At 41.0% G+C, this 26,325-nt stretch overlaps 1 protein-coding gene across 4 annotated transcripts in view; it reads left to right on the forward strand.

Moving 5' to 3' along the window:
- Window positions 1-26,325, forward strand: part of NHSL1 (NHS like 1) — a 228,541-nt gene that overhangs the window by 145,899 nt on the left and 56,317 nt on the right. For 3 of the 4 annotated variants that reach the window (XM_046004717.1, XM_046004719.1, XM_046004721.1), the window contains exon 2: window positions 17,803-17,955. In XM_046004717.1, coding sequence (XP_045860673.1) covers window positions 17,803-17,955 — 153 coding nt within the window. Of the gene's footprint in view, window positions 1-14,472; window positions 15,045-17,802; window positions 17,956-26,325 lie in introns of those variants that run through there. The other variant, XM_046004720.1, reaches the window with a different exon arrangement.

Here is a 26,325-nt window from a genome sequence, read left to right on the forward strand (position 1 = left end):
CCCTGCAAGGTGGTCTGGGGCTTTGAAGGCAATGTACACCATCCATTATACATGTAACTCAGTATTCCCAACACAGACAACTCGCTCTCTTCACTGTGCCTCTGCTCTTGCTCTTTGGTTTAGTTGGAATGTGTTTCATATCCTTCTCCATCTAGCAGATTCTTATTCATGCATCACACATCACCTGCTGTCGTTTCCTCTGATACTGTTTCCTTCTAGTTCCCATTAGAGGGCACCCTCTATTTAAAAATGAGTCTTATTAACATTTGATTGCATCAGTCTTCCATCCAATGGAGTTCCTAACAGACAAGGAATAGGTTGTTCATTCACTCATTTTGCTCTTCAGTTAGCAGACTTACTAGCATCTCCAAAGCCAATGACAGCCCAGTTCCTGTCCTCAGGGAGATAAAGTTCAATTATGGAGGGATAAGCCACAAAGAAGCAGATAATGACTCTTCTGGAGAGAAGGCATGGGAGGCAAAATGGTCAAGGAGGAGTTTATAAGAGAAGGTTGTCTTCATCTTTGGGTCTTCAGTGCCTAGTGTTGTGCTTGGTGTGTAGTGTACTTAATAAGTCAAGGCTGGAAATGAATGAAATTACTTTTTTTAAAAAGATTTTATTTATTTATTTGACAGCGAAATCACAAGTAGGCAGAGCAGCAGGCAGAGAGAGAGAGAGGGAGAAGCAGGCTCCTCACTGAGGGGAGAGCCCGATGCGGGGCTCGATCGCAGGACCCTGGGACCATGACCTGAGCCGAAGGCAGAGGCTTAACCCTCTGAGCCACTCAGGTGCCCCTGAAATGACTTTTTTGAAATGTACTTTCGTGTCTAACTAAAAGCTGTCTACCAATACTGTGATGCTTTAACCTTAATTATTTTCTAATATAATATAATAAAGCTAAATTCTCTAGCGCTCATTTTGTTTAAACCTTTCCTCCTATAATTTATTCCTTTAATAAAATAATTATTGCATGCCTATTGTGTTTCAGATCTGGCGCTCAGCCCCTAGACCTTGTGGATCCAGAGAGCCATGGCCTCTGTTCTGTGGTCCAGATCATGTGTCTTGTTGGACATAGAGTCACCAAACAAAGAACTATACCAAAATAGGTAGTAGTGCTGTAAGGAAAGTACAGGTCTTGATGAGAGTGAATAATAGGCAGTGTCAATGGAGTCAGAGGGTCAGGAAGGGTTTGCTTTCCTGAAGAGATTGTCAGTTAATCTGAGACCCAGAGGATGATGGGAAGAGAGGGGGTTAAAGGTAATTCACTGGTCCTTCTGGCTCCCATTTTTTCCCTCGCTACGAAAGAGTTTTTCCTTTAACTCCTTACTTTGGTTGCCAATATACTTGGTATTCAGGAAAATAAATTCCAATTTAGACACACAGGGGAGCTTTTCAAAAAGCAATTTACATTTGTGAAGTGAAAGTCATCATCATCCGTGTGGGAATTTTTATTTCATTATTTGCCAGCCATTTCCTAGGGGAAGTTTTCACTGAGGTTAGACTTTTGTGGCGTTGAAGGAGAGGTGCTTTTTTTTTTTTAATATTTTATTTATTTGACAGGGAGAAATCATAACTAGGCAGAGAGGCAGGCAGAGAGAGAGGAGGAAGCAGGCTCACCGCGGAGCAGAGAGCCTGATGTGGGGCTCAGTCCCAGGACCCTGGGATCATGACCTGAGCCGAAGGCAGAGGCTTTAACCCACTGAACCACCCAGGTGTCCCAAGGACAGGTGCTTTTGAATTCAACCAGCTCTCTCCCTCCTTCACGATTCATAAAGATGGATGATTATCCCATTTTTCTGAAGGTTCCCAGGAATGTTATGTGTTGTCATGTTGTATCAAATTGGGGGGTAGCTGACTTTGCAAAACAAATACTTGGATTTGGCTCTGGCCCTACAAAAATATCGGGGTGGGGGGGCTTGCCACGTGTGGAATACACAAAACATTAAGTCAAACAGTTTCAAAAATTAACCTAAGAATGGATCATTCATGCTAGAGCATGAATAGAGTTAGAGTAAGTACATTTTATTAGGAGAGTAGGAAGAAAAATAAATGTGTGTGGAGAATGGAGGCAACTTTAGGGAAACCCAGTGGAATTAGCTAGTCCTCCTTTGATCAGTGTGGGAATCTCCTGAAACCCTTCTCTTGCCTTTTGCATCGACCTGAGAGGAATTTGCAAGCTACCCGTGAAAGGAGCCCTCTGCCCCCAGACTCTCAAATGATCCCCTTTACCACTGTGATGTTTTTAGGGCATGCTACACATTTTATTTCTCTCTGAATGAAGCATTCACGTTGCCATTCAACATGTCTAGTTTGGGGTGCATTCTAAGTCAAATTATACAAGAAGCTATTTGTGGCATTCAGCAGCTGCAGAAAGAAGAGGCTGTTTGGGGAGGGGGCAAGGGAGAGTGGTGGCGTTAAACACAATGTAAGTGAAGCTAGAAAGTTCAGATTATAGTGTTATTTTAGATGGTTAGGTGTGATTGTATTGACAAGAGGAGGGTGGGGGTTACTGTGTGACCAAGTGAATTTTATCCTATTTCAACGTGGGATGCCCTGCAGGCACAAGCCCTTGGTAGATGCTCCGGGGTAGATGCTCTGGGCTTTATTTTGATAACGAATGTGATCTAGCCTCCAGAGTCTGTGGCTGATTCCTTTATCCAGTGGGGTGCAGTTGGTGAGTATTTCTCTTCAGAAAGCAGTTATAGTAGAATAATTGCATTTCATCCCGTTGTGCATGAACATCGAGACAATCAGAGAACAGTGCGGGTGCTTTAGGACTGCCTTTGAGAGCCGAAATGTTTACTTGGTCTTAAATATGGTTCGCTAATGAAAATTGATTGTGGCAGCCCTGTTTAAACGTGTTTTATCACAGAATGATTTATATGGACTGCTATGCACAAAGAGATGGGTGTTTCAGATAAGGGAATAAAAATGGGTTGAGCTGAGTCTTCTGAGAGCTGCTGTACAATGTGATAGAGGTTTGGGGGAAATTATTTGGCATTATAAGAACCTCCCTGCATTATTTTCTCCCCAGAAATCTTACTTTTCTTTTTACTCTGGTTCAGGAAAACATTGCATGTCTTTATTATCATCAGTCAGATTTTTATGGTGCTTTCTACTCCCTTCTGCCTTTTTTCCTTAGTGAAAAAAAACAATAAGTAATTAAATAAATTGAGTAGGTAAACACTGTATAGAACTGCAAACTCTCTGTGCCTGTCTTTATGGTTCCAAGCTTGCTACTTTTGACTGCATGTTGAAGCTCCTGTTGGAATGCATGAGAAAAACTGCGAATCTCAGTCCTTCCTATTTTGATTGTATCTGCTACGATGTGAAGAATTCCATGATTTTTTTTCTGCTGTTTCCAGCCTTGCTGATACTGAAGGGGAGGAGCTAAGCATATCATTTTAACAAAGTCAGTGGCCAGCCATTACCTAGCATCAGCATTCTTGTTTTGATTACCATTTGATTTTTCTCAGATTCTGTGTGGGCCTAATTATGTGGGCTCTGCAATCAACACGCCTCCCTTCCGTCCAGCTGTGCCCTAATTGTACTGCCATCAGGTCCCGAGGGTGGGGTGCACTTCCGCTGTCTTGGGACAGAAACCTGCCCTGGGAACTCCTGGCTTTAGAAACAGTAGGTTACTAGAATTTAGAGACACTGAATATATGTCCCTCTGTAATAACTGATGTTTTGTCTCTTGCTCTCATTTGTTGTTTGCTCCTTAAAATTATCCTTATCTCTCGCAATTGACAAGAAAAACCAGTGAAATAACATGAAACGTTGAGCTTAGAGGGTTTATTCGTGTCAAAAAAGGCTTTGCTTGACTTTAATGAAAGTTCTGTACTCCCTAGACTCATTCTGAATATCATTTTATGCCTGGCTGACCTTCCTTTGCTCCCGCTGTGACACCTCCAGCATAATTACCGATCCTTCCTAGCCCTCCTGCGTCATACCGAGCTAGGCTTTCTCCGTTTGAAGAATTCTGCTGCTGTCTATCCAGTAGTTGAGGACACTGTAATTTTTTTTTAAACCAACCCTAATGAGATAAATGTTGTCCTTGCCTAGGTCAACCTTTACCGTTGCTAGAAAACCAAATACAGTTAGATATTTAATGTTGCTGTCAGTTCCTCAGCAAGCCAGAGCAGTCTATCTTAATTTGTCTGATTATCATTTTGCATGTGGACCAGCTGGCCTCTTGACAAAAGCAGTTGGTCACACCAGTTTATTAATTGTAGCGCTCATCTTAACCATATGTGAAACAATATAAGCAGTCATAGGAAGTAGAGGAAAGAAAAACGGAACAGTTCCTGAGATGGTTCCACTGCTTAGAAAATAGAGTCCAAATGATTCTTTTCTCTAAATCTTTATACATACTGATCATTAATTGTAACTAATTTAAGCAGTGATAAATATGCTTTTCCTTCGGTCATTTTAAAGAAAGTATTTTTCTTTCTTATGGACAATCTGGCTTCAGAATCCTTGTCTCTCTACATGGAAACACTCTTGTTTGGATTTCTGTTTGGCAAGAGTGTATGTTTTGTTTGTAAAGTGATGTGGACCTCTTTTTTCTTCACTGTTTTTCGGTTAAATGTAGCTGTCCCCTGATAGAATCAGAAATGTTTCGCATCATTCACGGACGCTTCCTTAATCCACACTTGGTTGCAGATGCTAGGCAGTTTATGAAAATTCACAGAGATCATGGAGTGTGGGTCTTCCTGCGTTGGAGGGAGATGGGAACACTTTTGAGACCTGTTAAATCAGAGGCATTTCTCCCAAGCTCTTCCATCAAGAGACAGTAAGTAGCCAAGATCATTTTCCTGAGCGAATGTTTCACTGGCTACCAGTCCCCCTGCAGGGGGCGACCTTCTACTTTATTTCGTCAGCCACCCCCGAACCCTCCCCCCCATGGAGTCTTCATTAGGATGTCCCCTTTGTCCAATTTTAAAAAGTACAAGAGAGCCCAGAGTATAAAGCACTTTAGCTAATCACATGACTCTTAAATTAGATCTCTTAGATCATCACACTGTAATTTGGCTTTTCATTCTACAATGAGGTTTTTTCTCTTTCTTCCCTGAAGATTTTAAAAGAAAGGTTGAAATTGATTTTTTTTTCTTTTCAAATTTAAGGTTCATTTCCCTTTAAGTTATTTTTATTATAAAAGGATATAATTATGGTAAATTTAAATAGCAAAGAAAATTAGTCTCTAAGATGTGATAGACCCCTAATATGCATTCTGTGTTTTGAATGATTGAATTAGGAAAGGTGAAGTGAGTTAAGTTGAGAATTGAACTAATTGGTATGTAGCTCTACTCATATACATTAGTTCTCTCCTGAATGAGCCTTTATATTCCTAATGTAGGCTGAGTAGAATGAATTAGATGAATCAGTACTAATGTGGGTAGACAGATTAGAGCTATACAACATTTCATGAATAATTGGTACAAGCCTAAGAGACTTACAGTTAATAAAATTATTCGTTCTCTGTGAGACAGACATATTTCCCTTTTGAGGAAGTTTTCCTTGAAGCAAAATGGCCTATATTTTTGAAATAAAGAGTTACTAAAGCTCTGTCAAGGAATGCCTCTTAAGGTTAACATTTGAAGTGTCATTTGAAAAACAAACGGGGGGGGGCGCCTGGGTGGCTCAGTGGGTTAAAGCCTCTGCCTTCCGCTCAGGTCAGGATCCCAGAGTCCTGGGATCGAGCCGCATCGAGCCCCGCATGGAGCCTGGCATCGGGCTCTCTGCTCAGTGGGGAGCCTGCTTCCTCATCTCTCTGTCTGCCTCTCTGCCTGCTTGTGATCTCTGTCTGTCAAATAAATAAATAAAATCTTAAAAAAAAAAAGAAAAAGAAACAGGGGCATGCCAAGTCAGGCTAAGTCAGGCATTGAGCATTTCAGGTGGAAGACTGACAGGTGCAGTGGCATAGAGGCAGAAATGAGTGTGGACATTTGCAGCCCTGCCCCACCAGCTTTTCCCATTGAAGGCAGAGGCAGCTCAGGAGCCCAAGATCGGGGGTTAGTGTGTGTGCTGGATAGCTGCGTGATGTGCTGCAGGTTGCTTAGTTTGTAAAATAAAAAGGAGTGGATGGGATGCTCTTTGGGACCGTCTTCAGCTCTATCTAGGAAAATAGGATATCTCCCTTTTTCAACTTGCCCTTGCCATATCCCCGCTCATGGGACTTCCAGCCTCACGGCCCGTTCCCTTCACAGAGCTCTCCACCATCAGTCCCACCCCGTGCCCTGCATCTCCAGTCTCCAGATTGTCCCATGCCCTGCATTAGACATTGCTTCCTTCCAGCCCTGCAGGCAGGACTGAATTTCACAGGCTGTGTCAGCAGGACTCCCTTTGTGTTTTGGACTTTTGATTGGGGTTTCTTTTTTTCATAGCATGTTTTCTGTCTGCCTCGCCTTTCATTTGTTCAGCATTTGTCACATGAATATTGTGGCTTGACTAAACCGTTTTAAAATTGGCTGAGCAGATGGTAGCAATGGTTTTAGACTAAATTATTAACTAGGATCCACCGCAGAAGCCTTTAGCTTCAACACATGCAGAGTAAAGGGTATTTTCTAGCATCAGAATTTACTGGTCAAGTGGATGCCAGATCAGGTTCCTTCTAAAGAACTGATACATTATCATCTCCTAAGGTTTCCCTTTCTACACCAGCCACCTCCCTTCACTGGGGTTTCCCTTTCTACACCAGCCACTCCCTATTGATGGAGAGATTTCCATCAGTCTTGTTTTCAATATGCCATATGATTCATCATTAAAGATTAATTCAGAAGCAGAAGGAAAAAAAGATCATTGTACCACTGAAGTTCTAGAACACTGGGGATTTTTAACATGCCTTCATGAAATAACATAACTCAAGGAGCAATTAATGTAGTTCTTCATGAGTGTTTATCATCAGACACATGTTTTTATTCCGGGAAAGTATTTCTACAACATTGCCTTGTAAATGTGTGTGTGTGTGTGTGTGTGTGTGTGTGTGTGTGTGTAACCTCTTTGGGCAACCGTAGAAAGCACAAGATCAAAATCACACCTGGGATGAACTGAAATTTCCCCACTTGTCTGTAAATGGCCTTTCTTTTATAGCTGGTTTATCTAAAACTAGTATCCTATCCAGGATATGGACCTCATTGTGATGGCCCTCAAATCTCCTTTAATCTGGCATATTCCTTATTATTACTATTGTTGCTTTGTTATTGTTATTATTTGATTTACCAGAGAGGCCAGCAAAATGTTCCACTTTTAGTTTGATGGTTTTCCTTTTTTCCTCTAGCTCTTGTATTCCCTGTAAACTGGAAAAATTCAGTCAGCAGTGTTTAACCTGATTTTACTGTAGGTGATGCTTCTCCTTGGTATTTTTGCCACATCAGGGGCCACATGTATTACTTGTCCTATTAGTATCTGCTGGATTACGGGGATGGCAGACTGGTCCTTTCACTGTGCAGTTGCTCTAATATTCCTCTTATATGACAGCTCTGCAGTAATGGAACATAAAATTGACAAGTGAATCAAAGAAGTTTTGAATTCATAAGATCTTAGACTGTTGAGAGAGGATTAGTAGAAATTTGGAGAAAAATGCCTGATGTGAAAAAATAAGAGAGAGAGATCCTTTAGTCACATGTAACCAATTCACCTTTTTGGGTTGTTTCTAATCAAATAAATACCTACTAGCCAGAACTTGTAGTCAATTCAGTTTGTCTTGAATAATATAAAGTATATTTTTTATCTCTGTGTTAAATCCTTACAGCTGTTTTTTTAATATCATAAATTATAATTGTGTCAACTGTAGATTTTTTTTAAAGTCCTTTAATCAGGAAATTATATCTCCCCGAAACTCAATTTTATGTCTCAGCATCCTGTATTTTATCTGACAGCCCTATTTTTTAAAGTTACTCTTTTATTTACACATTTATTGATTGTTATCAATTAATCTGCTGTTATTTGCTTTGCAAATTAAGTAATAATTGTTATTTTGATAGATAAAAACTACAGATCATACTTAATTGCCCTCAGTGTGAAAAGTGTTTATAGAAACAAGAAGCACAATTCTTGCCTCCAGAAGTTAGAGTTGTGGGAAGACTTTGTTTCTTAATAAACGGGAGGATAGGACTAAGCTATCTATAAGTTTATTACTAAAGCATTACTATGAATGTTTAAGTAGATTATGTTGTTTGTTAATTTTTAAATATTTCTCTCTTTTTAAAGATTTTATTTATTTATTTATTTGACAGAGAGAACAAGCAGGGGAACAGCAGGCAGAGGGAGAAGCAGACTCCCTGCAGAGCAGGGAGCCAATGTGGGGTTCTGTTCCAGGACCTTGAGATCATGACCTGAGCTGAAGGCAGTTGCTTACCTGGCTGAGCCACCCAGGCATCCCTAAATATTTCTAAAATCTCTTACTATTAAATGTACACTTTATTTTATAGGCCCAGGGGCCTTGTATTGGATGCTTTCTGCTATGATGTTTTCCAGTGTTCAGGGTCTAAGAAGTACAAGAATGCTTGGGTGTGTCTGTGGATTTAAAAATTGTATTTCAAGTATTCTAACCATGTGTAAAGATAACAAGGATACCTAAATTAACTTAGTCATGTACAGTCTTATTTCAGATGTTAAGCTTGATTTTTAAAAGTAGCCTAAAACGAATCAACAGTCAGTAAAAGTCCTGTTTATAGATAAGGTGAGGCTAAGAACTCTCATGCTTTAAACAGGTAAAATTCCTTTGAGAGGAGCTTAAAATTATCTTCTGGTATATTGCCCTGACCAGTACTCCATTATATCTCATTTTTTCTTTCCCTTAACTCTCTTCCAACTTAGGAAACCACGATGAACTTTACTGATTATTTACCCCATTTTCATTTGATCAAGGATTTAAATTTTTGTGATTCAAAATGTATATACTACATGGTGTCACACCTGCCTATAACTCTTGTGGACAGTATTTGAAAATGTTCCTCTTTAGTAAGTACTGTTTAACAACGTTTATTAAAGTTTTTTGTATTCAACATAAAGGCTTAATGCCACAAACTCACCGAATGCACAGAGGAGAGCCTGAACTTTTGTCTAAGTGGAGATGGGGCCATGGGGGAAGAATTCAAGGGGGCTAGAAGCCTTTCTGTGAGCGCTGAGAGACTTAGCACTGTTCCTAAGAAACTCCCAGGTTTAAACATATCTTTTGTCCTTAGTAGAAGTAATGAGGTTGTATTTTAAGGCTGTACTTGAGACGAAGATGTGGGTGTTCACAGAGTCATTTATTAAACAGCCAGGGCTTAATTTTAAATTTTAAATTTTTATACCTTAAGTGTATAATGGTTCCTGAAGTTACAGACTTAGATACAGGGTGGTGAGACCAAGGTAGTTGTAGAAAAATGGCCCCGAGTGAGCACTGATTTGGGCCTCCTCGCCTCGGGCACACATCGCTCCACCAGAGCCCAGCTTCTCTGTCTGCCCCTGGCCCAGTGCTTTCTCACCCACTGCTCACTGGCACTAGTGATCACTTTGAGACGCGACACTGGCCTTAGAGCTTTCCCTTTTCAACTCCATCAGTGACTCCCTGGCCCACCAATGAAAACCCACCCCCTTATGGGAAGAAAGGTCCTTTGGGGTCTGGCCCTGCCTCTCTCCACCTCCCTAGCCGCCTTTCCCCACATCACCCTCCTATAAGCTTATCTGGAACCTCCGTGTGACCAGGACTGTTGTATCTGAGAGTTCCCTCTTCCACTGTACTCCAAATGCGCTGGGTGCCCTTTGCAGTCTTTTCCATTAACGTCATAGTCTTATCTCTCTCCCTGTGCTCCTTCACTACTTTATTATTCTTATCTCTTTAGGGTGTGTTGCTCCATTGGACTCTGACCTTCCTAAGGTCAGGAACCAAGTTTGATTTACTTTTAACCCGGATGTCGGTTGTGGAACGCGGGGCAGTTAATAAGTTCTCTATGTAAAATTTCTGAGTGGTTCAATGCAAATGCATAGTTACAGGTAAAATTTTTAGACTATGTATTACTTTGCAAAATATTTCAATAACTCTTTGCTAGTATGTTGTATACCTACTCCTGGAAAGTAATCCGATCACTGTAGAAATAATCAGATGATTCCTAGGAAAAAAATTTTAAATGGTGGTCAGAAATAAGATTTCCTTTCACTGAAAGACTAAGCAGAAATGTTGGAACGTTACAAGGATGCACATATTTATGCAGTAGTAGTGATAATAGAATTCTCAAGGAGGATAAGCCACCAGGATTGTTCAAGTGATGAGAGCATATTTTTCTGTATAACATTTGGCAGTATTTTTAAAGAACAGTGATTCTCAAATATTTTTATTATTTATGAGTTTAATAAGGACTTTTTTTATCAGGTACATTGACTTGAATATACTAACTAAAGATCTCTTTTCCCAGCTTTTAATATGTGCTAATGAAAGAGAAAGCAGGACACCCAGATTCTCATCTTAGCTCCTACATTGCATTAGCTTCTAGATGTCAGTTTTCTCATTTTGACTGAAGATGAAATCTACCTGTCTGGTTCATTGAAAAATTGACTGTAATAGTCCTTATAGAAATGAGGAAGTTCTTGATAACCAGGTAGGGTTCGGGGAGGGGGGAGCAGATTAGCTTAAATTAGATGTTCAGCATGAGATAATGTGAAATTTAAGTAGAATTAGCAATATGGATCTGGAGGATAGACAAATGAAAGATAATAGTGTGAGAGGAAGATTGAGCAGAGTATTTAAAGGCAGTAGCATAATCTATGGATCATCAGTCTTTTTCCCTAAAGGTCCAGATAGAAAATAGCTTCAGTTTTACAGGCCATACAGTCGGTGTTGAATGCAGCCTGAGAGCAGCCATAGGCAATAGATAAACTAATGGGGTGGTAGTGTTCCATTACAACTTCATTGTTGGATACCAGAACTGAAATTTCATAGAATTTTCACATCGTGAAATATTATCCTTTAATTTTTTTTTCAACTATTTAAAAAGGGGTCAGCTATTTTGGCCAAAGGGCCTTAATTTGCTGACTCCTGCCCTTTCTCCAGTAAAAGCATTAAGGTTTGAAGAGGGACTAAGTAAACAGCGCCTGACAAATGTTTCAGGACAGGCCCTTTGAAGCTTGTTAAGTGTTTGTTAGAACTAGGGGCACCTGGGTGGCTCAGCGGGTTAAGCGGCTGCCTTCGGCTCAGGTCATGATCTCAGGGTCTTGGGATCGAGCCCTCCATTGGGCTTTCCGCTCAGCGGGAACCTGCTTCCCTCTGCCTCTTTGCCTACTTGTGATCTCTCTCTCTCTCTGTCAAATAAATAAATAAGATCTTAAAAAAAAAAAAAAAGGAGTTTGTTAGAACCCAGAGAAGGAACAGTGAGATGTAGGGAAGGAGCAAGTGTTATACACAGTGTTGATGAAAAGCTCAAGAACTGGGTCATCTGTGGTATATAATTAAAGATAATTAGAAGAGGAGATGGAAGACCATTGGTACTAGAGGTGCACTGGTGACCGCTGGGAATTTTTTGTAAGTGAATCGAGTTTTAGGCATTAGAAGAGATAGTGTATCGTACCTGGGAGTGATAGTTTTAGAGCAGTCTTTCATGGAGGTGAGACAAGTCAGCAGACCGAGGTCTGTGAAGTTGACTCCCCTTCTGTGAAAGCATGATTGACCCTTCATCAAGCTGAGGACTGCTTAGCTATGTCTTAAGATTTTACTCATCTATGGGATGAATATATATGCTTATCACATATCAGATACTGTTCTAGGGACTTAAGTTCTCATAATAACCTTGCCATGTAAATACTTTTATTTTCTCCGTTTTACAGATGAGAAAACCAAGGTATAGAGGGTTCCTCCTGTAGTAAGTGACTAGTATCCTGGGTGGGATGGTTCCAGCATTGGGCTCTTCACTCCAACCTACCCTATACTGTCAAATTTACCATGTTAGGGCCCCTGGGCACCTGGGTCAGATGGTTAAGCATCTGTCTTCAGCTCAGGTCATGATCTCTAGGTCCTGGGATGGAACCTCACAATGGGGCTCCCAGCTCAGGAGGGAGTCTACTTCTCCCTCTCCTCTGCCTTTCCCCGTGGTTGTGCTCCCTCTGTTGCTTGCTCTCTCTCTCAAATGAATAAATAAAATCTCTAAAAAAAATTTTTTTCCCATGCCTGGGATATTTAAACTTTTCCCCCCTCTGCTATTTTTAGAGCTAAAGTTGGAAGAGGAGGTACCATGGATTTATTTATTTTCTGTTGAATGTATAAATGGAGGTATTAAAAAAATACTAGACACTTCCATAAAAAACCTGGCTCTTAAATAAACTATGACACCAAGACAGTGCAAATTATAAGCCTGTTCTCATGCTGATACGCAGGCTATAAAGTAAGAGATGATGAAATTATTGGGGAAATCTTTATAAGTAATAAGCTCTTTCAAAACATAACCTGATGTGTCATGATGTGGTAAATACCCTAATTTATTTGGCTAGTATCTGAAGATCTGGACTTGGGGCGGGGGCAGCATGGAATGATGCCTAGAGGACGATGTGGCCTGGAGGCCAGCATGGAAGCCTGCTCCCTACTCCCAGCCTGACCACTGACTGGTGTGCAACCACGTAGTGCTGTCATCTGGACGCAGCTACGGCCACTTACTATCAGACTTAATACCAAGTGAGGAAGGAAATTCCTCCCCTTGTGACTCCTACTGCAGTTCATTTGCTTGGAGCACACCTCTGACTTCCTACTTCCTAGTGGACTAGAAGGGTCTTCCCTCCCTCCCCCACCAACCCTCTCCACCCGCTACCTCTTCCCCACTACCCAGTGATCATATCCCCTCTTTAAAAGAACCAGTGGATTCACTGTAGATTTTTGTTTTATTGCCATCTCCTCCTTAAGGTTTGTACTAACATTTCGTCTTTTCAATGAGGTCTACCCTGGCTCTTATTTAACATTGCCGTCTGGCTTGCTTCCCTAGTCCTACCATCTTTTATTATTCTTCTCAGCCTTTTCCTCTGTCCAATCACTTACCACACGCCGTGCAGTTGTCCTTTACTGTGAAATCATACAAGCCCCGTGAGGGCAGGGATGTCCTGGAGGTAAGGTACCCGAGATGCATGGTACCAAGAATGTGCTTGTTCATTACCTTTGGACTGAATGTGTGGATGCCGCCGTTGCATACATGAAAAGCTGCAGGCTGTTTCCAACCCCATGTATGTCAAGTGACATTGAACCTCCGAACCTTGGGGGTTGTGAATCCGGGAGCTTTTGTCTAGAAGCTCGCCCGCTACTACTTGTCTCTCTGGCAGTAAGGCTGAGACGCGGCTCTTGAAGCAGAGTGAAGTCACTCTTGCTTATAAATCTGTTTTCCTAGGGGGAATTTCGCTTGCTAATTTAAGGCAGCTATATAATTTAACTTTGGAGTCATTTCTCATTTGAGTCGTTTCTTGTTTGCCATCTGGCCATGTAATTACTTTTAAGTAAAACTATGTACAGGATGAAAGAGCACAAATTGGAAATCCGATAATGTGGATGGTGAGACAATAATATGTGTGTATTTTTTTGTTTGTTTGTTTGCTTTGCTTTTGCTGTTGTTCAAAAAATAAGATTAAGGGAGGGGGGAGCATTTGAGGAGGAATCATTCCAGAGCTTTCCCTAGAGGGAGCCCCTTATATAAATTTTCTTCTTTGACTAAGAGCTTTTGTTATAAATGAAATGTTTTGAATTAGTGGATTATTACATTTTTCCATTCATTTATAAGTCTGGCCCTAAGCTGTGAAACCAGAGGTTGTCTAGCATGTCTCCAAAGCTGTTCTGCCGGGAAGTGGAACGGGGCAGAGGTGTGAGCATCATTCTTTCCCTTGATCCGTTTTCTTAGTATTCTCCAGTCTGTATTCCTTTCCTTTTTGTTCCAGTCCCTTTACCCTGGAAGTTATTTTCCTAGTGCCAGCCTGAGTATTATTATTTCTGAAACCTCCCTTTCACTTTGCCCCCCCCCCAGTTCTTGGAGGTTAATTGCAAATGGACAAAAGAACCAGAACCCAGTACCGTATATTCAAGAGAAACCTAAATAATGTTTGTTTGGAATTACTGTTCTCCCTCTTGGGTAGGGGTTGGGGAGGGGAGGAGGCTGGAGTGTGGGATTTTTAAACCAGGTGCTTGAATGATAATTAAATTTAAAATACAGATTTAAATCATTAGGGTACAATTGTAATGCTGATATTAAGTCACTGGCAAAAACCAAACCAATCCAAAACAAACAAACTAATAAAAAACTGGGTGAGAAGACTGGAGGTACTAATTTGCATGAAAATGCAACCAAGTCACCACTTAGAGCTCCGTGGAAATTCTGTTGTAAAAGTTTTACTGCTTGTAAACCTTCCTTTGGTGTGGGAGGCAGAATGTGGGGGCGTGGTCAGGGAAATAATGGTTTGACTCTGCCCCCCCCCCGCCCCCAAATCAGTTCAAACGCCTGAATTAACTGGAGAGTCAAAGAATCAGAACAGACTTGCTGTAAGACTTTTGGGCTCCAGTAAACAGATCTGGATGTTCCTAGTAGCCTAGCGAAAATGGGGAATACATTTGTTTCACCTTGACTTGCATAGAGGAAGATCTGCACTGTTTTCATGGATTTCAGAGAGGAGAAACTTCGGATCTGTTGAAGAGAAAGTGAATAAATGAGCACCGAGGCAGAAAGACTGATGTGGCTATCATGCAAATAAGAACTGTGATTGGCTTTCTCTTTCTTTCTGTACACGTTGTCACTGCGGCTCTCAGCCTTAAAGATTAGGTTTCAGTAGGAGCTTTTCAGGTTCAAGGACTGTTAATGGCTTGTAACTGCCTGACAATAAACTCAGCCTCAACATTATATCAGCCCCCAGCAGATGTCTAAGGATTTGAGACTGGCGGAAAAAAGTTAGAATCTGGAGCAGAAGGATACAGCTTACCACCTGCCTGATGGGCTGAGCTTTTAATGTGATTTAAATTTCTAAGCCCTATGTACACATCCTGGAAATGGTGGCCTTCATTAATGCAAAGATCAAGTCTTTAATTAAACTTTTTAAGAAAAAAAGTAAGTAATTTCTCCCCCCCCCCGTGTGTGTGTGTGTGTGTATGTGTGTGTGTGTTTTGTACTACCTCATCTTCTTGAGTGATGGAATTGGTATGTGAAAACATAATTAGCACAAGTTAAACTCCATTCTCTACTAAATTGTTCAAATACCTCTGACTTTCATAACTCTAAGGCAGAATTATGTGATTTTAGCATGTCTTATTTCTTTATGGTTGGAATTTTAGGTGAATTCACTTCGTGCTTCTCAAAAGAATCCCTTTGAAAAAAAAATGGGGGGGCTTGTATTTACCTTATGTCTGCCTTGATATATGTTTTTTTAATTCTTTGGCTTACTGTGCAGGGAGGCTGTGTGTGATGTATCATGTATTTTTGATGGGGATGATCCTCTAAAACTTCCCGGAACCCTCTGTTACATATTTCATAGCTCCAGGACAAACTGTCTAGACTGATCAGTTCCTGTGAAGTACACAGCGTTTGTGGCATGGCTTCATTGTGTACTGACCCTTGGTTTACATGTCTTTGATCCAGGTGCTTCTCCTTTCTCCGCAGAGTGTAAATATTACAAATACGTGGTTTTGTTTTAACATAGCTGTTGGCTTAGTTTAGTTGAGCTTTTGGGCCAGTGATTTAAACTAGATTAATGTGGATGGGTATGAGCTTTGGTAAAAGAGACCTTGGAGGAAGCAACAAAGAACAGCGCTCTCAGCTCATTTTCTGCGGCTCCCTCGGTGGGAGGCTGTCTTTGGATGGACTGATTAAAATCTGCCCTGGCAAGAGTGAGATGCTCCGAGAAGAGACAACTGTTCTTTCATGGGAGCCAGTTGGTAGCTGTACAGTGGGGCCAGTGGCGGGACTGCACAGACGCAAGTATCATTACTTGGATTTGATTTGTAATTGGCAAATAGGAAGTTTCACTTTTCTATAGTTTTCAACCATGAAGTGTGGTAATTCAGTCTTCCAAATAAATGCACATCAGCAGGAAACATTGCAATTAACTGTGGCTGCTGTTTGAAGGACATAGGATGAGTTTTGTCCTATGGGAGATTCTCAGGCACGTAAATAAGGGCCACATTCAGTCTTTGTGGATTTTATGTATTAAGATTGGTAATTACATGCAGCACGCAGAACAATTTTTCAACAAGAGGTTACATGAACTACCAGGTGCCTAATTTACATGCTTTTGTCAAACGTTAAAAGCAGAAAGCACACAGACGTTTCTGTTTTTAGTTTGATGTCTAGTTCGCAATGTTTATTTTCCCATTTAGCAGTTTATGGAGGTGGGATGATTTGAGAGATGAGGCTTACAGAATTTAGTAGCTGTAGAAAAGATGGGTTGATGGGTTAATGGGTTATGGGGGAGTGCTAACCTGTGACTCAGGTTCCCAGGAGTGCAAAGAAAGGCCACGTTCCCGTTGGTACAGGTCTAAAGTCAGGGTCTCTGTTACGGTAGATGAATTTCACTCCTGCCACAATCATGCTTTACATATATTGGTTCATTTGGTCTTTGTAACAGCTCTAATGCTGTGCTGTTGGGTACTGTAAGTGAATTTGAAATACATTAGAATAGAAAGGTTCAATAGTTGATGCATATTTATTCATTTTATTTTGAGAATCTGTTTATGGTCTTGTTTCCAGGGACATACTGTGTTGTACAAATGTATATGCTCAGTGTGCACTCTGTAGCCTAGGTCAGAGTCAGGAAAGACTTGCCCCTGGCTCACAATTCTAGGATCTGCTGGTTTTATGTGTCACTCCCAGGAAATGCTTCAGCACAGGGTTTTCCTCTAAAATTGGCGTAGTCTCTCCCTACATCTGACTTACAGCAGCAGATATGCAGAAAGGGTTAAAAACTGTTGATGCATGTATTTGGTGCTGCAGCTTCATGGTGGGCTCCACTGGTATCCCGAACTCTGTCTGTGTTTCAGGAACAAAAACAAAGTAGACACAGAGATCACAAGCCCTAGGGGGATCAAGGAAAATTATTTCGAAGATTTAGGATACTCTCATGATTACCTGTTGTTTCCCCTCTGATGTACTCTTTTGTACTGGGAAAACTCAATTGAACTGGGTTATGGTGGGGAGGTCAATTGCGTTGGAATTAAAAAAAATTTTTTTTAATATAACAACATTCTTTGGGAAAAAAGTATTCCATGAAAGCAGGAAACAGAGAAAGTTTGTAGCACAAATTGATTTCTACTTCTATTGGACATGCTATTTAAATATATTTCACTGCATGTTTATGCTTAATTTTTTAAAAAAAAGTTGAGTTTATTACAATGATGTTTTAAAGTAGTGCTTTAGAGAAGAAACATTTGGTCTGTGCCTCTTGGTAGGAAATTTGTTTCTGTCTTGGCAATCTAACATTTACTGTTACAAAGGCAGTGTACAGTTGGATAATAAATACTCATTGTGGCAGAGTTAAGTAGGAATTGGAGGTCTCTATCAGTTTTCTTAATTGTTTTCTGATTTTGGAGTCAGGGGAGGGTCTAAAATGCTGGGAAGCAAGTAACTGAAGAAATAATTCTGTCAAAACGTTGTGGGGGATGATGGGCAGTTTCAGCTTTTCCTTCAAGAGACAAAACACTGTGAAGAGCCCCTAGAGCCTAGTTAAACCTTATGCAGAATTTGCCCCATTTCCTCTTTTTTGGCCCTTACCCCATGGATGTGTTAGGCACCAAGAACCCATCTTGATGGAAAATATTTGGAGCCACTAAAGCTTACTTTGACACCAGAATTCACACTGCCTTTCTTTCTACAGCGGTTTCCAACCTCGATGAGGAGAGTCGATGGACAGTCCACTACACTGCTCCATGGCACCAGCAGGAGAATGTGTTCCTTCCCACCACAAGACCACCCTGTGTAGAGGACCTGCACCGCCAAGCCAAGCTCAACCTCAAATCAGTACTGAGGGGTAAGATTGCTTCCCGCCAGCTTGCTCTTCTTGGAGTACTGGCCATTAGAATTGAAAGCACAAATGTGATCGCTTTTTGTAAAAGAAGATCTGTTTATAATGAACACATGGTATGCTGGTTTTTTAAGACGAGATGGTAAATACTTCCAGCCTAATACATGCCTAATAGGTTCTGGTCTCTGTAGAAACCTGCCAGTTTACAGACATGCAAATCTATCCTCACAGAGCCCACCCCTGCTTGGAAACTCTCTTTAGCATGTTCAAACCACCAATACTAATGTAATCCAAATAAACCCCTGCTGACATGTGGAATTTTGCCCCTGCCTTTTTTAAACCATTGTAGGTATTCAAGGCAAATTTGTTAAAACTAATACTTTCTAATGGTTTGTTCTGTTTAGTTCAGGTTGGGTGGAAAGGGGACCTATATATAGACTGAGTTCAAAGTGGTTTGTTTATCAGGACTTGGGCAGCACCCAGCTGCTCTCCTCTTAAGCCTTGGTTCTGTCAACAGATGGGCAGAGTGCCCTGCGGGCAGTAGGAAATATATAGGAAGAGTATCCTCCTTTATCTAGTTTAAAAGCATTTTTCTTCAAATTACTATGGATGTTAAGAAGTGTAACTGTGTGGGAAGGAGGGCTTCTCTTAAAATTGGTAAAGAAGTTGTTCTTTAAAAGAGGAAGGAATGTCTGTTAAGATTAAGAGACTTTTTCCTTAAAAAAGCAAACTAAGGTTCTTGTTCTACCAGATGCTGCTGCCTCTACCAGTTTTCTCCTCCCAGGCAATATTTGGGACATTGTTTATTTAAAAAATGCATGTTGGGGCACCTGGCTGGCTCAGTTGGACGATCATGTGACTCTTAATCTCAGGGTCTTGAGTTCAAGCCCCACATCGGGTGTGGACATCACTAAAAAAAAAAAAAAAAAAAAAAAAAAAAAGCTTAAAAACTATTTGTTGTTTATCTGAAATTGAAATTTAACTGGGTGTTCTGCATTTTACCTAATTGTGAAAGACTTAGATCTAGAAGAAATCTTTTTTTTTTTTAAGATTTTATTTATTTACATGATAGAGAGAGATCACAAGTAGGCAGAGAGAGGGGGAAGCAGGGTTCCTGCTGAGCAAGTGCCCAATATGGGGCTCTATCCCAGAACCCTCAGATCATCACCTGAGCTGGGCAGAGGCTTAACCCACTGAGCCATCCAGGTACCCCAGAAATCTGTTACTGATTAAGGAAAACCCAGCATGAGGACCACAACTGATATTTATTAAATACTTGTCTACATGCCAGATTCCGTTCCAAGCCCGTTACTCTTATTATATCATTTAATCCCCAGAATAATCCTATTTATTATTATGCAGATTTTACAGGTGGTAAAACAGAGACACACAGATCAGAAACTTGCTAAGATCTCTAAGTTAGTTAATGGCAGAACCAGGATTTAACCTTGGACAGTCCAAAGCTACAGAGCCCATATTCTTAACTGCTGTATTATATTGCCTTTAACATCCATTTGTTTGAACTCTTCATTCTGGCAGAAGTGCAGGCTATAAAGGCAGGGGCTTGATCTCAAGGAATTTGTACTTGCTTTTATAGTACAAATCAGTGTGAAAAATCTCAAGAAATGTGCCCAAAATTGTTCTATTAGGAGTTAGAGAAAGCAGAAAATTTCTGCTTGGAGAAAGAAGGAATAGCTATCACTAGACTCACAATAGATACGGTATTCTGAACAGAATTCTTTATAAACATTTTAGATGATAGCCTTATTTTTCGTCCTTGATTTTTTTTCTAATGCTTAGAAAAGCAGTATGTATCTTATAGTATCTTATGTATCTTATAATATCTTACAGTATCTCATATCCTATGGTCTTGGCTTTGGACTGTCCAGAGCTGAGATTATTGGGTCCCCCTTTTTATGTAGTCTGCCTAACCTGTGTATTTAGTGACCGAAAGCTTAAATGGGAAAGAATTCCATTAGTTTGCCTCTTCTGTATGGCCTTGGCATTGTACTTCAACCTTTGTTGCCTTCATGATATACCTAAATCCAGCCAAAAGTTCTTTTATATCCCTTCCCTACGATTTATCTTCAGTATATTTCGACCAAAAGCATCTCTCCTTATAGCTTACCTTCTCCCCCCAAATAATTAATAAGAATATTAAATGGCACAGTTCCCAGGACAAACCCCAGAGGCAGTGCCATTGTTAACATTTCTCTCTGAGCTAGGAACAACAGAGCTCTGCATGGTCTGGCTTGTAGAGAACTCTTACAAGAAGGTATGTGTGAGTTTGAGGATTCAGGGCCTGGCTGTTTTTTGATCGCTCTCCAGGAAATTGTGCTTCATGGCCTCTTTCATGTATTTGCAAGTATCAGATCAGAGCTTCTCTTTTCTTCCCTGAGAAAATTGACAATCTGTATATAGATTTGTCTGATTTTATTTTCCTTTTGATTATTCAGTAACTCCATGTGAAATATCATCACCACTGGTTTTGCCTACACTTGAATTTTTTGAAAAGGTCAATGCTTTAGCAGCTGCTCTCATGTCCTAAAATGCCTCATCGAAGGGATTTGCTATTAATAAAGTTAATAACGTTGGAAAATTCTTGGAGCTCAACTTTTAAAGTCTGTATATAAATACTCCTGAAGAGATTTTTAGATAAATAATAACTTTTAAAATCAGTGATTGAGGAAGATGAAATGTGAAAGAGCACCTGAGTTGTTTTCCTCTTACTCAGTTTTAATCATATGCACAGAAACTTTACATCCCAAACTTCCCCTACACCATGTTCACAACCTGAGTTAATAAACACAAGAAGTGCGGAGCATTTATGGCCTCAGTATCAGTGAAGATTAAAAAGAAAAAATCTGGTCCCTGAATATATGGCACTATGAAGATATGAGATTATATAAAGCTATCAGTTTAAGTTAATTTGCCCTCAATGTTCTTCACTTAAAGATACAGAAAGGTAGCTAATTACTCACTATGAGTCATCTGTTTTGTTCCTTCTCTTCTTACTGTGACCTTATCCATAATTTTCAGGAAGGAAAGCTGTTCTTTAATGTTAAATAGGTTGGTGCTTTTTTGTAATCATCAAATGCCATCATGTAAGTTCCACCAGGTTTAGGGGAGCTCAGCTGTCCTCTGGAGGATCATAAAATACGGAGGGAAGTGATGCAGTGAGTACTAGTTAAATTAATAACTAAGTGTTGTAAATATTTGCTTATTAAAGTAATGCAGAAATGCTTAAGTTGGTAGAGTGAGGAAGGCATGGGTTTACTAAAAAGTGTTTTTATGAAAAAGCTGTTTGAATTGGCACATAAAGACAGATAATAGACTCAGTTTAATAAGCATTTGAGTGTCAGTTCTGTACTATGCCAGGAGTTTTTTGTTTTTTGTTTGCTTGCATTTGTTTTCTTTGGGGGGGTGGGGAGGCTATGCCCAGAGTTTTTAAATGAACTAGGAAAAGTTCATGGGTCCTTTAAAGAGCTGAACTTGCTACTTTTGTGTCAAGATTGAAGTATATAGACAGTGATGTAGTGGAGATGTGTATGATGTGCAGTGTGCAGGCAGAGAGCTCAGTTGGCTGGAGAAGAAAAGCATTGGGAGAACCCCCCCCCCCCCACACACACACACCACCACAACCACTTGCCCACTCTCTCATCCCGCCCTCAAGGAGGGGGGTGGGCACCATGTGGCATATGGAATACCTGGAGCAGGTGTCTTTTGTGTGCAAATGTACTCTGTGCTGGTCCAAATAGGGCAGCGAGCTTTCATATCTGTTGTTGGCTAGTCTCTGGAGAATTTGGTAGAATTTGGTGACCATGCTCTTAGACCAAATGATTTGATTTTGGTGATTTGTTACAAGAGATGTAGGTAATGATTTACTGCTAATGACATTACAAACATGGACCTAGATTTAAAAATATTACTTTGATGTTTGGCTCAACAGAACATCTGGCTGGCAGTGAGTAGTTAATTTCTGAAGATGGATCCCATTATCTATTAAGAATTCATTTATTGGGGCACCTGGGTGGCTCAGTGGGTTAAAGACTGCCTTTGGCTCAGGTCATGGTCTCAGGGTCCTGGGATCGAGCCCCACATTGGGTTCTCTGCGCAGCATTCTGCCTACCTCTCTGCCTGCTTGTGATCTCTCTGTCAAATAAATAAAATCTTCAAAAATTAAAAAAAAAGAATTCACTTATCTTTTAACTGTATTTCCAGAAGAATTCTACCCTTTTAATCTCCATGGTTGTTTGAACCATTCATGAACTTTATCTGAATTAGATGGGATGGTAGGTAACCTTTACCTAAATATCTATATGGATACTTTTTAGCATTAGTCAAAGGGCCACATTAAATGGGAAAGGGGGGGTTGAGGGATGGTGGGGTGGTTAGGTTAGGCTGAATGAAGTGTTCAGATTTTATTTCTTTTAGAGCTTTAGGACCGCATTCAACAGTTAGGAGCATATCGAAGGCTGAAATAAAGACATGTTATTTTCAAGGCTCCATCCCCCAAAAGCCCAACCTGGGAGAGAGAGAAACACAGTTTCTCACAGTATGTTTAACAGACAATTTAGTTACTGTGTCCACGTCCACTCCTGCCAGAATCAGTTCACAGAGCATCTGTTGTTGTATCGAAAATGTTCCCTAGTCACGGCTATCCTTCCTGAAGAAATACATTTTAACAGGTCAGCCAGCTCTGTAGCTCTAGAATTAGAAGTGTGAGCACAGGAAGGAATGGTGGATCTGGCCTGTTAATTCAGTCAGTGGGTTATATTTATTATAGGAATTGAGGATTTACAGTGTGAAGAAATGACGGTTTGTACCAACCGGTTAAAAACAGTAGGTTTTTTTTTGTGCGTGCGTGTATGCTCCCCAACATGTTCGATGCTGGAGAAGGGTACACCTCTCTCAGGGTACACCGGGACAGGGTTTCCACATAGTTTCAGCAGGGTTCCTCTGACAGGTCATGACATACAGGCTTTATCTAAGGCTCACTGCATCTACCTTTTATGTCAGGAAGCTTCCTAGTTGGCCTTTGGCTTAGACAGATATGTCTGTTCTGGGAAAGGTTGTGGGATTCTCTCTGGATTTGATGAGGTGGCTTGACTATCATATCTGGCTGCCTTGGGCACATGGGTCCTGTGGTTTTGGCCATAGATGCTCTTCTTGGAGGTCCTGTGGCACTTCTCATGGCACTGTTTGGGAGATGCTTTTGGAGGTTTGGGTTTGTGGATGTTGACCAAGAGCTTTCTCTCCTGGAATGGTCCATCTGCTCACCGCTGTGGACACACTCAAGATGAACATCTGCTTTGCCCACCTGTGCTAAACATGGATTATTTTTCTTCTCTGTCACTTTTTTAAAACTATGACATAGAACACAAATACCTAAAAATTGTACAATTTAACAAATAATTATAAAGTAAATATCAAAAGAACCATTACCCTGGTCAAAAAGTAGACTAAGACCTAAACTCCAGAAGCCTCTTGTTCTTGCTTTCCAGTAGGGAAAAATCCAGGTTTAATGAAGAGAGTCTGGGTCACATATAGGTTCAAATCCTGCCTGTTATTTACTAGATATCTCTGATTTGAGTTTAATTTTGAGTTTTATTTCTTTGACAATTTGACCTTGTTTATGCATCTGTAAAATAAAGACCATCATATCTGTGTTTATGGGGGAAAAATTAACCTCCCTTTGCCAAGTATCTAAGAGTACCTGCCCCTAAAATTGGAAGCAGTGTTTGTAGAGGGAAGGGTGCATTTTAAGTGCAACAGAATACAGGTACGATTTTATAAATCTCAGCCCTCTTTCCCAAATGGCTATCCTGATTTAGCTGATGCTTTCCTTCCTACCCGTTATGCTCCAGAGATATGCTGTTGGGAGGAGGGAGAGGAACAGAACCAGAAATATCAGTCAGATGACAAGGACAGCTACAGACACTGGGCGCTCAGGGTCGTTTCGTCCACTTAACAAGGTGACTTTTTCTCCCACCTACCTTCAACCTCTGAAAGAGCCTGGGTTGCTAGAGCTGGAAGGGACCCCCCACATCCTCTGATTAATAAACCTTCTTTTCATTTGGTAGGTAAGTAAATGAAGGCTGCCGGAAGCGAAGGAGTTAGTTTGTAGCTACTTTGCAATTGATAGATGACGAGGTTGGGATTTGAAATCCACTTTTCTTGCTCAGCCCACACCTGTCCCTTTGGATCCAAGATCTTGAGGGCCCTGAGGAAATGCTTTGATGTCTGCCATCAGCTTTCAGAAAGGTCACAGAGAGCTGGAATCGAGAGGCCTAGGGCAAGTTTGGTTTTGTTAGCCAATTCACTTAAGGAATGCAGATTAGCTTGTGGATGCCTAAAGGAGGTCCTTCACCCTTGCTCTGGAAATCTTCTCTTCACCCAGTTCTGATTTCATTGAAACTCAAGTGTAAGAGAAAAAAAGGAGGAAAGCTATGTCGGGGGACATCGGGTATGTCAAGTATCTATAACTGCTGTTTTTCATTTTAATGGCATTTGGTGCATGTTTTAGGACTGTAATAGGTCATAAGTACTTCAGTGGACTTAAAAAAAAAGGCACAGATTTTAGAAGGGACAAGAGAAATATAAGGGGACTGGTGATTAAGCACTCCTTTGCCTGGTCCTTCTTTGTGTTCTTCCAGAAGAATCCTTAGGTAAAATTGATAGGTAGGAGGAGAAGAGGAAGTATCACTGTTTTTTGTTTTTTAAGATTTTATGTATGTATTTGACAGAGATCACAGGTAGGCAGAGAGGCAGGCAGAGAGAGGGGGGAAGCAGGCTCCCTGCTGAGCAGACAGCCCGATGCAGGGCTCTATCCCAGGACCCTGAGATCATGACCTTAAGCAGAGGCTTAACCCAATGAGCCGCCCAGGTGCCCCGAAGTATGACTGTTTAAAGAAAGATTATTTTTAATACTGTATAAGTCAGAAACATTAAATAACGTAGACTCATTCATACAGAATTTTAACTTAGTTTCTAGTTTAAATAAAAATAGGTCTAAAATTCAGGTAGGGAGAGTGGTACATCATTCTGGAAAAGCCACTCGACAGGGGTAGGGGAATATATTGTCCCATCTTTCCTAAAACATAGCAGCATCGGCATTTTGTTCAGTTGTCATAACTAGTCAGGAAATAGAGATGCAAGGCTGGAACTTGTATTCCAGGGCCTCCAGGAGCCTGTGAGATGTTGGAAAATCCTATCCCATTTTTGCCCTTGGCTTCCTGCTCTGGAAAACAATCGATGACGTCTAAGTGTCTAAGTTCTCTTCTGAGCTCAAAAATTCTGCTTGGCCTCTCAGTACTTACTGCTTTTAAGGGTAATGGATGTGACGTTCTTTGACACCAGAATAGAACTTAGTGCTGAGTGTTAAGTCCCAGCAAACTGAGTTATCGACGATCTAAGTTGGTGTTGCCATGAAATTTTTCTAAGTGCATCCTGCAGGTAAAGCACGAGCAGGGTATTGTGGCTGAGTCAAAGAGGAATGACGTTGCTGCTTTCCAGGGCAGCTTAAAGCTTGTTGGAGATAAGATGTCTGTGTGAGTAAGAGGACTGATGAGAGTGGTATTAGGGAGCCTCACCCCTGCCCCTGGGTGTCATCTTTAAAACATAAATCTGATCATACCTCTCCTTTGTTAGAAACTCCCTAGGAGCCCCTCTCCTACACAGCTCCTTAGCATCTAAGAACCTTCATGATCTGCCTGCCCCCTCTTGGTCTGGCTTCGTGCCTTCTACCACCTGGGCCTCCACCTGAAGGATAAAGTCCTTGCATTGGAATGCTAGCTTGTCTTGTGCTCCCTTTCTCTGCCACCTGTCTGGGTCTTGACCTTCTGCCTGCTATATTGTAATCTCTTACACCTGGCCGGCAACGCCCGTTTCCCTGGAAGAGTCATCTTGTGGTTGTCTGAGAACCCCGAGAGGTTTTTCTGGACTTTCCAGGACACGCCTTCTACTCTTTCCCATACATTCCCACAAAACCTTACAGCCCTCCATGAAACTGCTAAGTCTGTGTTTACTCATGTATCTCCCTGTCTGACAGCAAGATGGTTGGGAGCAGGACCTTGTTTTGTCATTTGTGTGACTCCAGCACACAGTCTGGTGCTTAACTCCAGTAGGTTGACTTTTCGGAGACACATGGTAATGTTATGAAAAGCCGCTCTTTTTCTGTGTTCGGTATTTCTTTGGGCTGTAAACACTGTTGTGTTTGTGGAGGTCCTGGAAAGGTCACCGAGAACTCAGGAGAGAGGTGAGGGCTGACTCCGCAGCACAAGGCGTGAATGTGCAGGAGTGAAGAGTTGGAGAATGGCGGAGGGTGCAGGGTTGAACCTGGAAGCCTTTACTTAGGGGGCTGGAAAGGAGAAGTCA

The sequence above is a fragment of the Meles meles genome, chromosome 5, assembly GCF_922984935.1.
Source record: "Meles meles chromosome 5, mMelMel3.1 paternal haplotype, whole genome shotgun sequence".
Lineage (NCBI taxonomy): Eukaryota > Metazoa > Chordata > Mammalia > Carnivora > Mustelidae > Meles > Meles meles.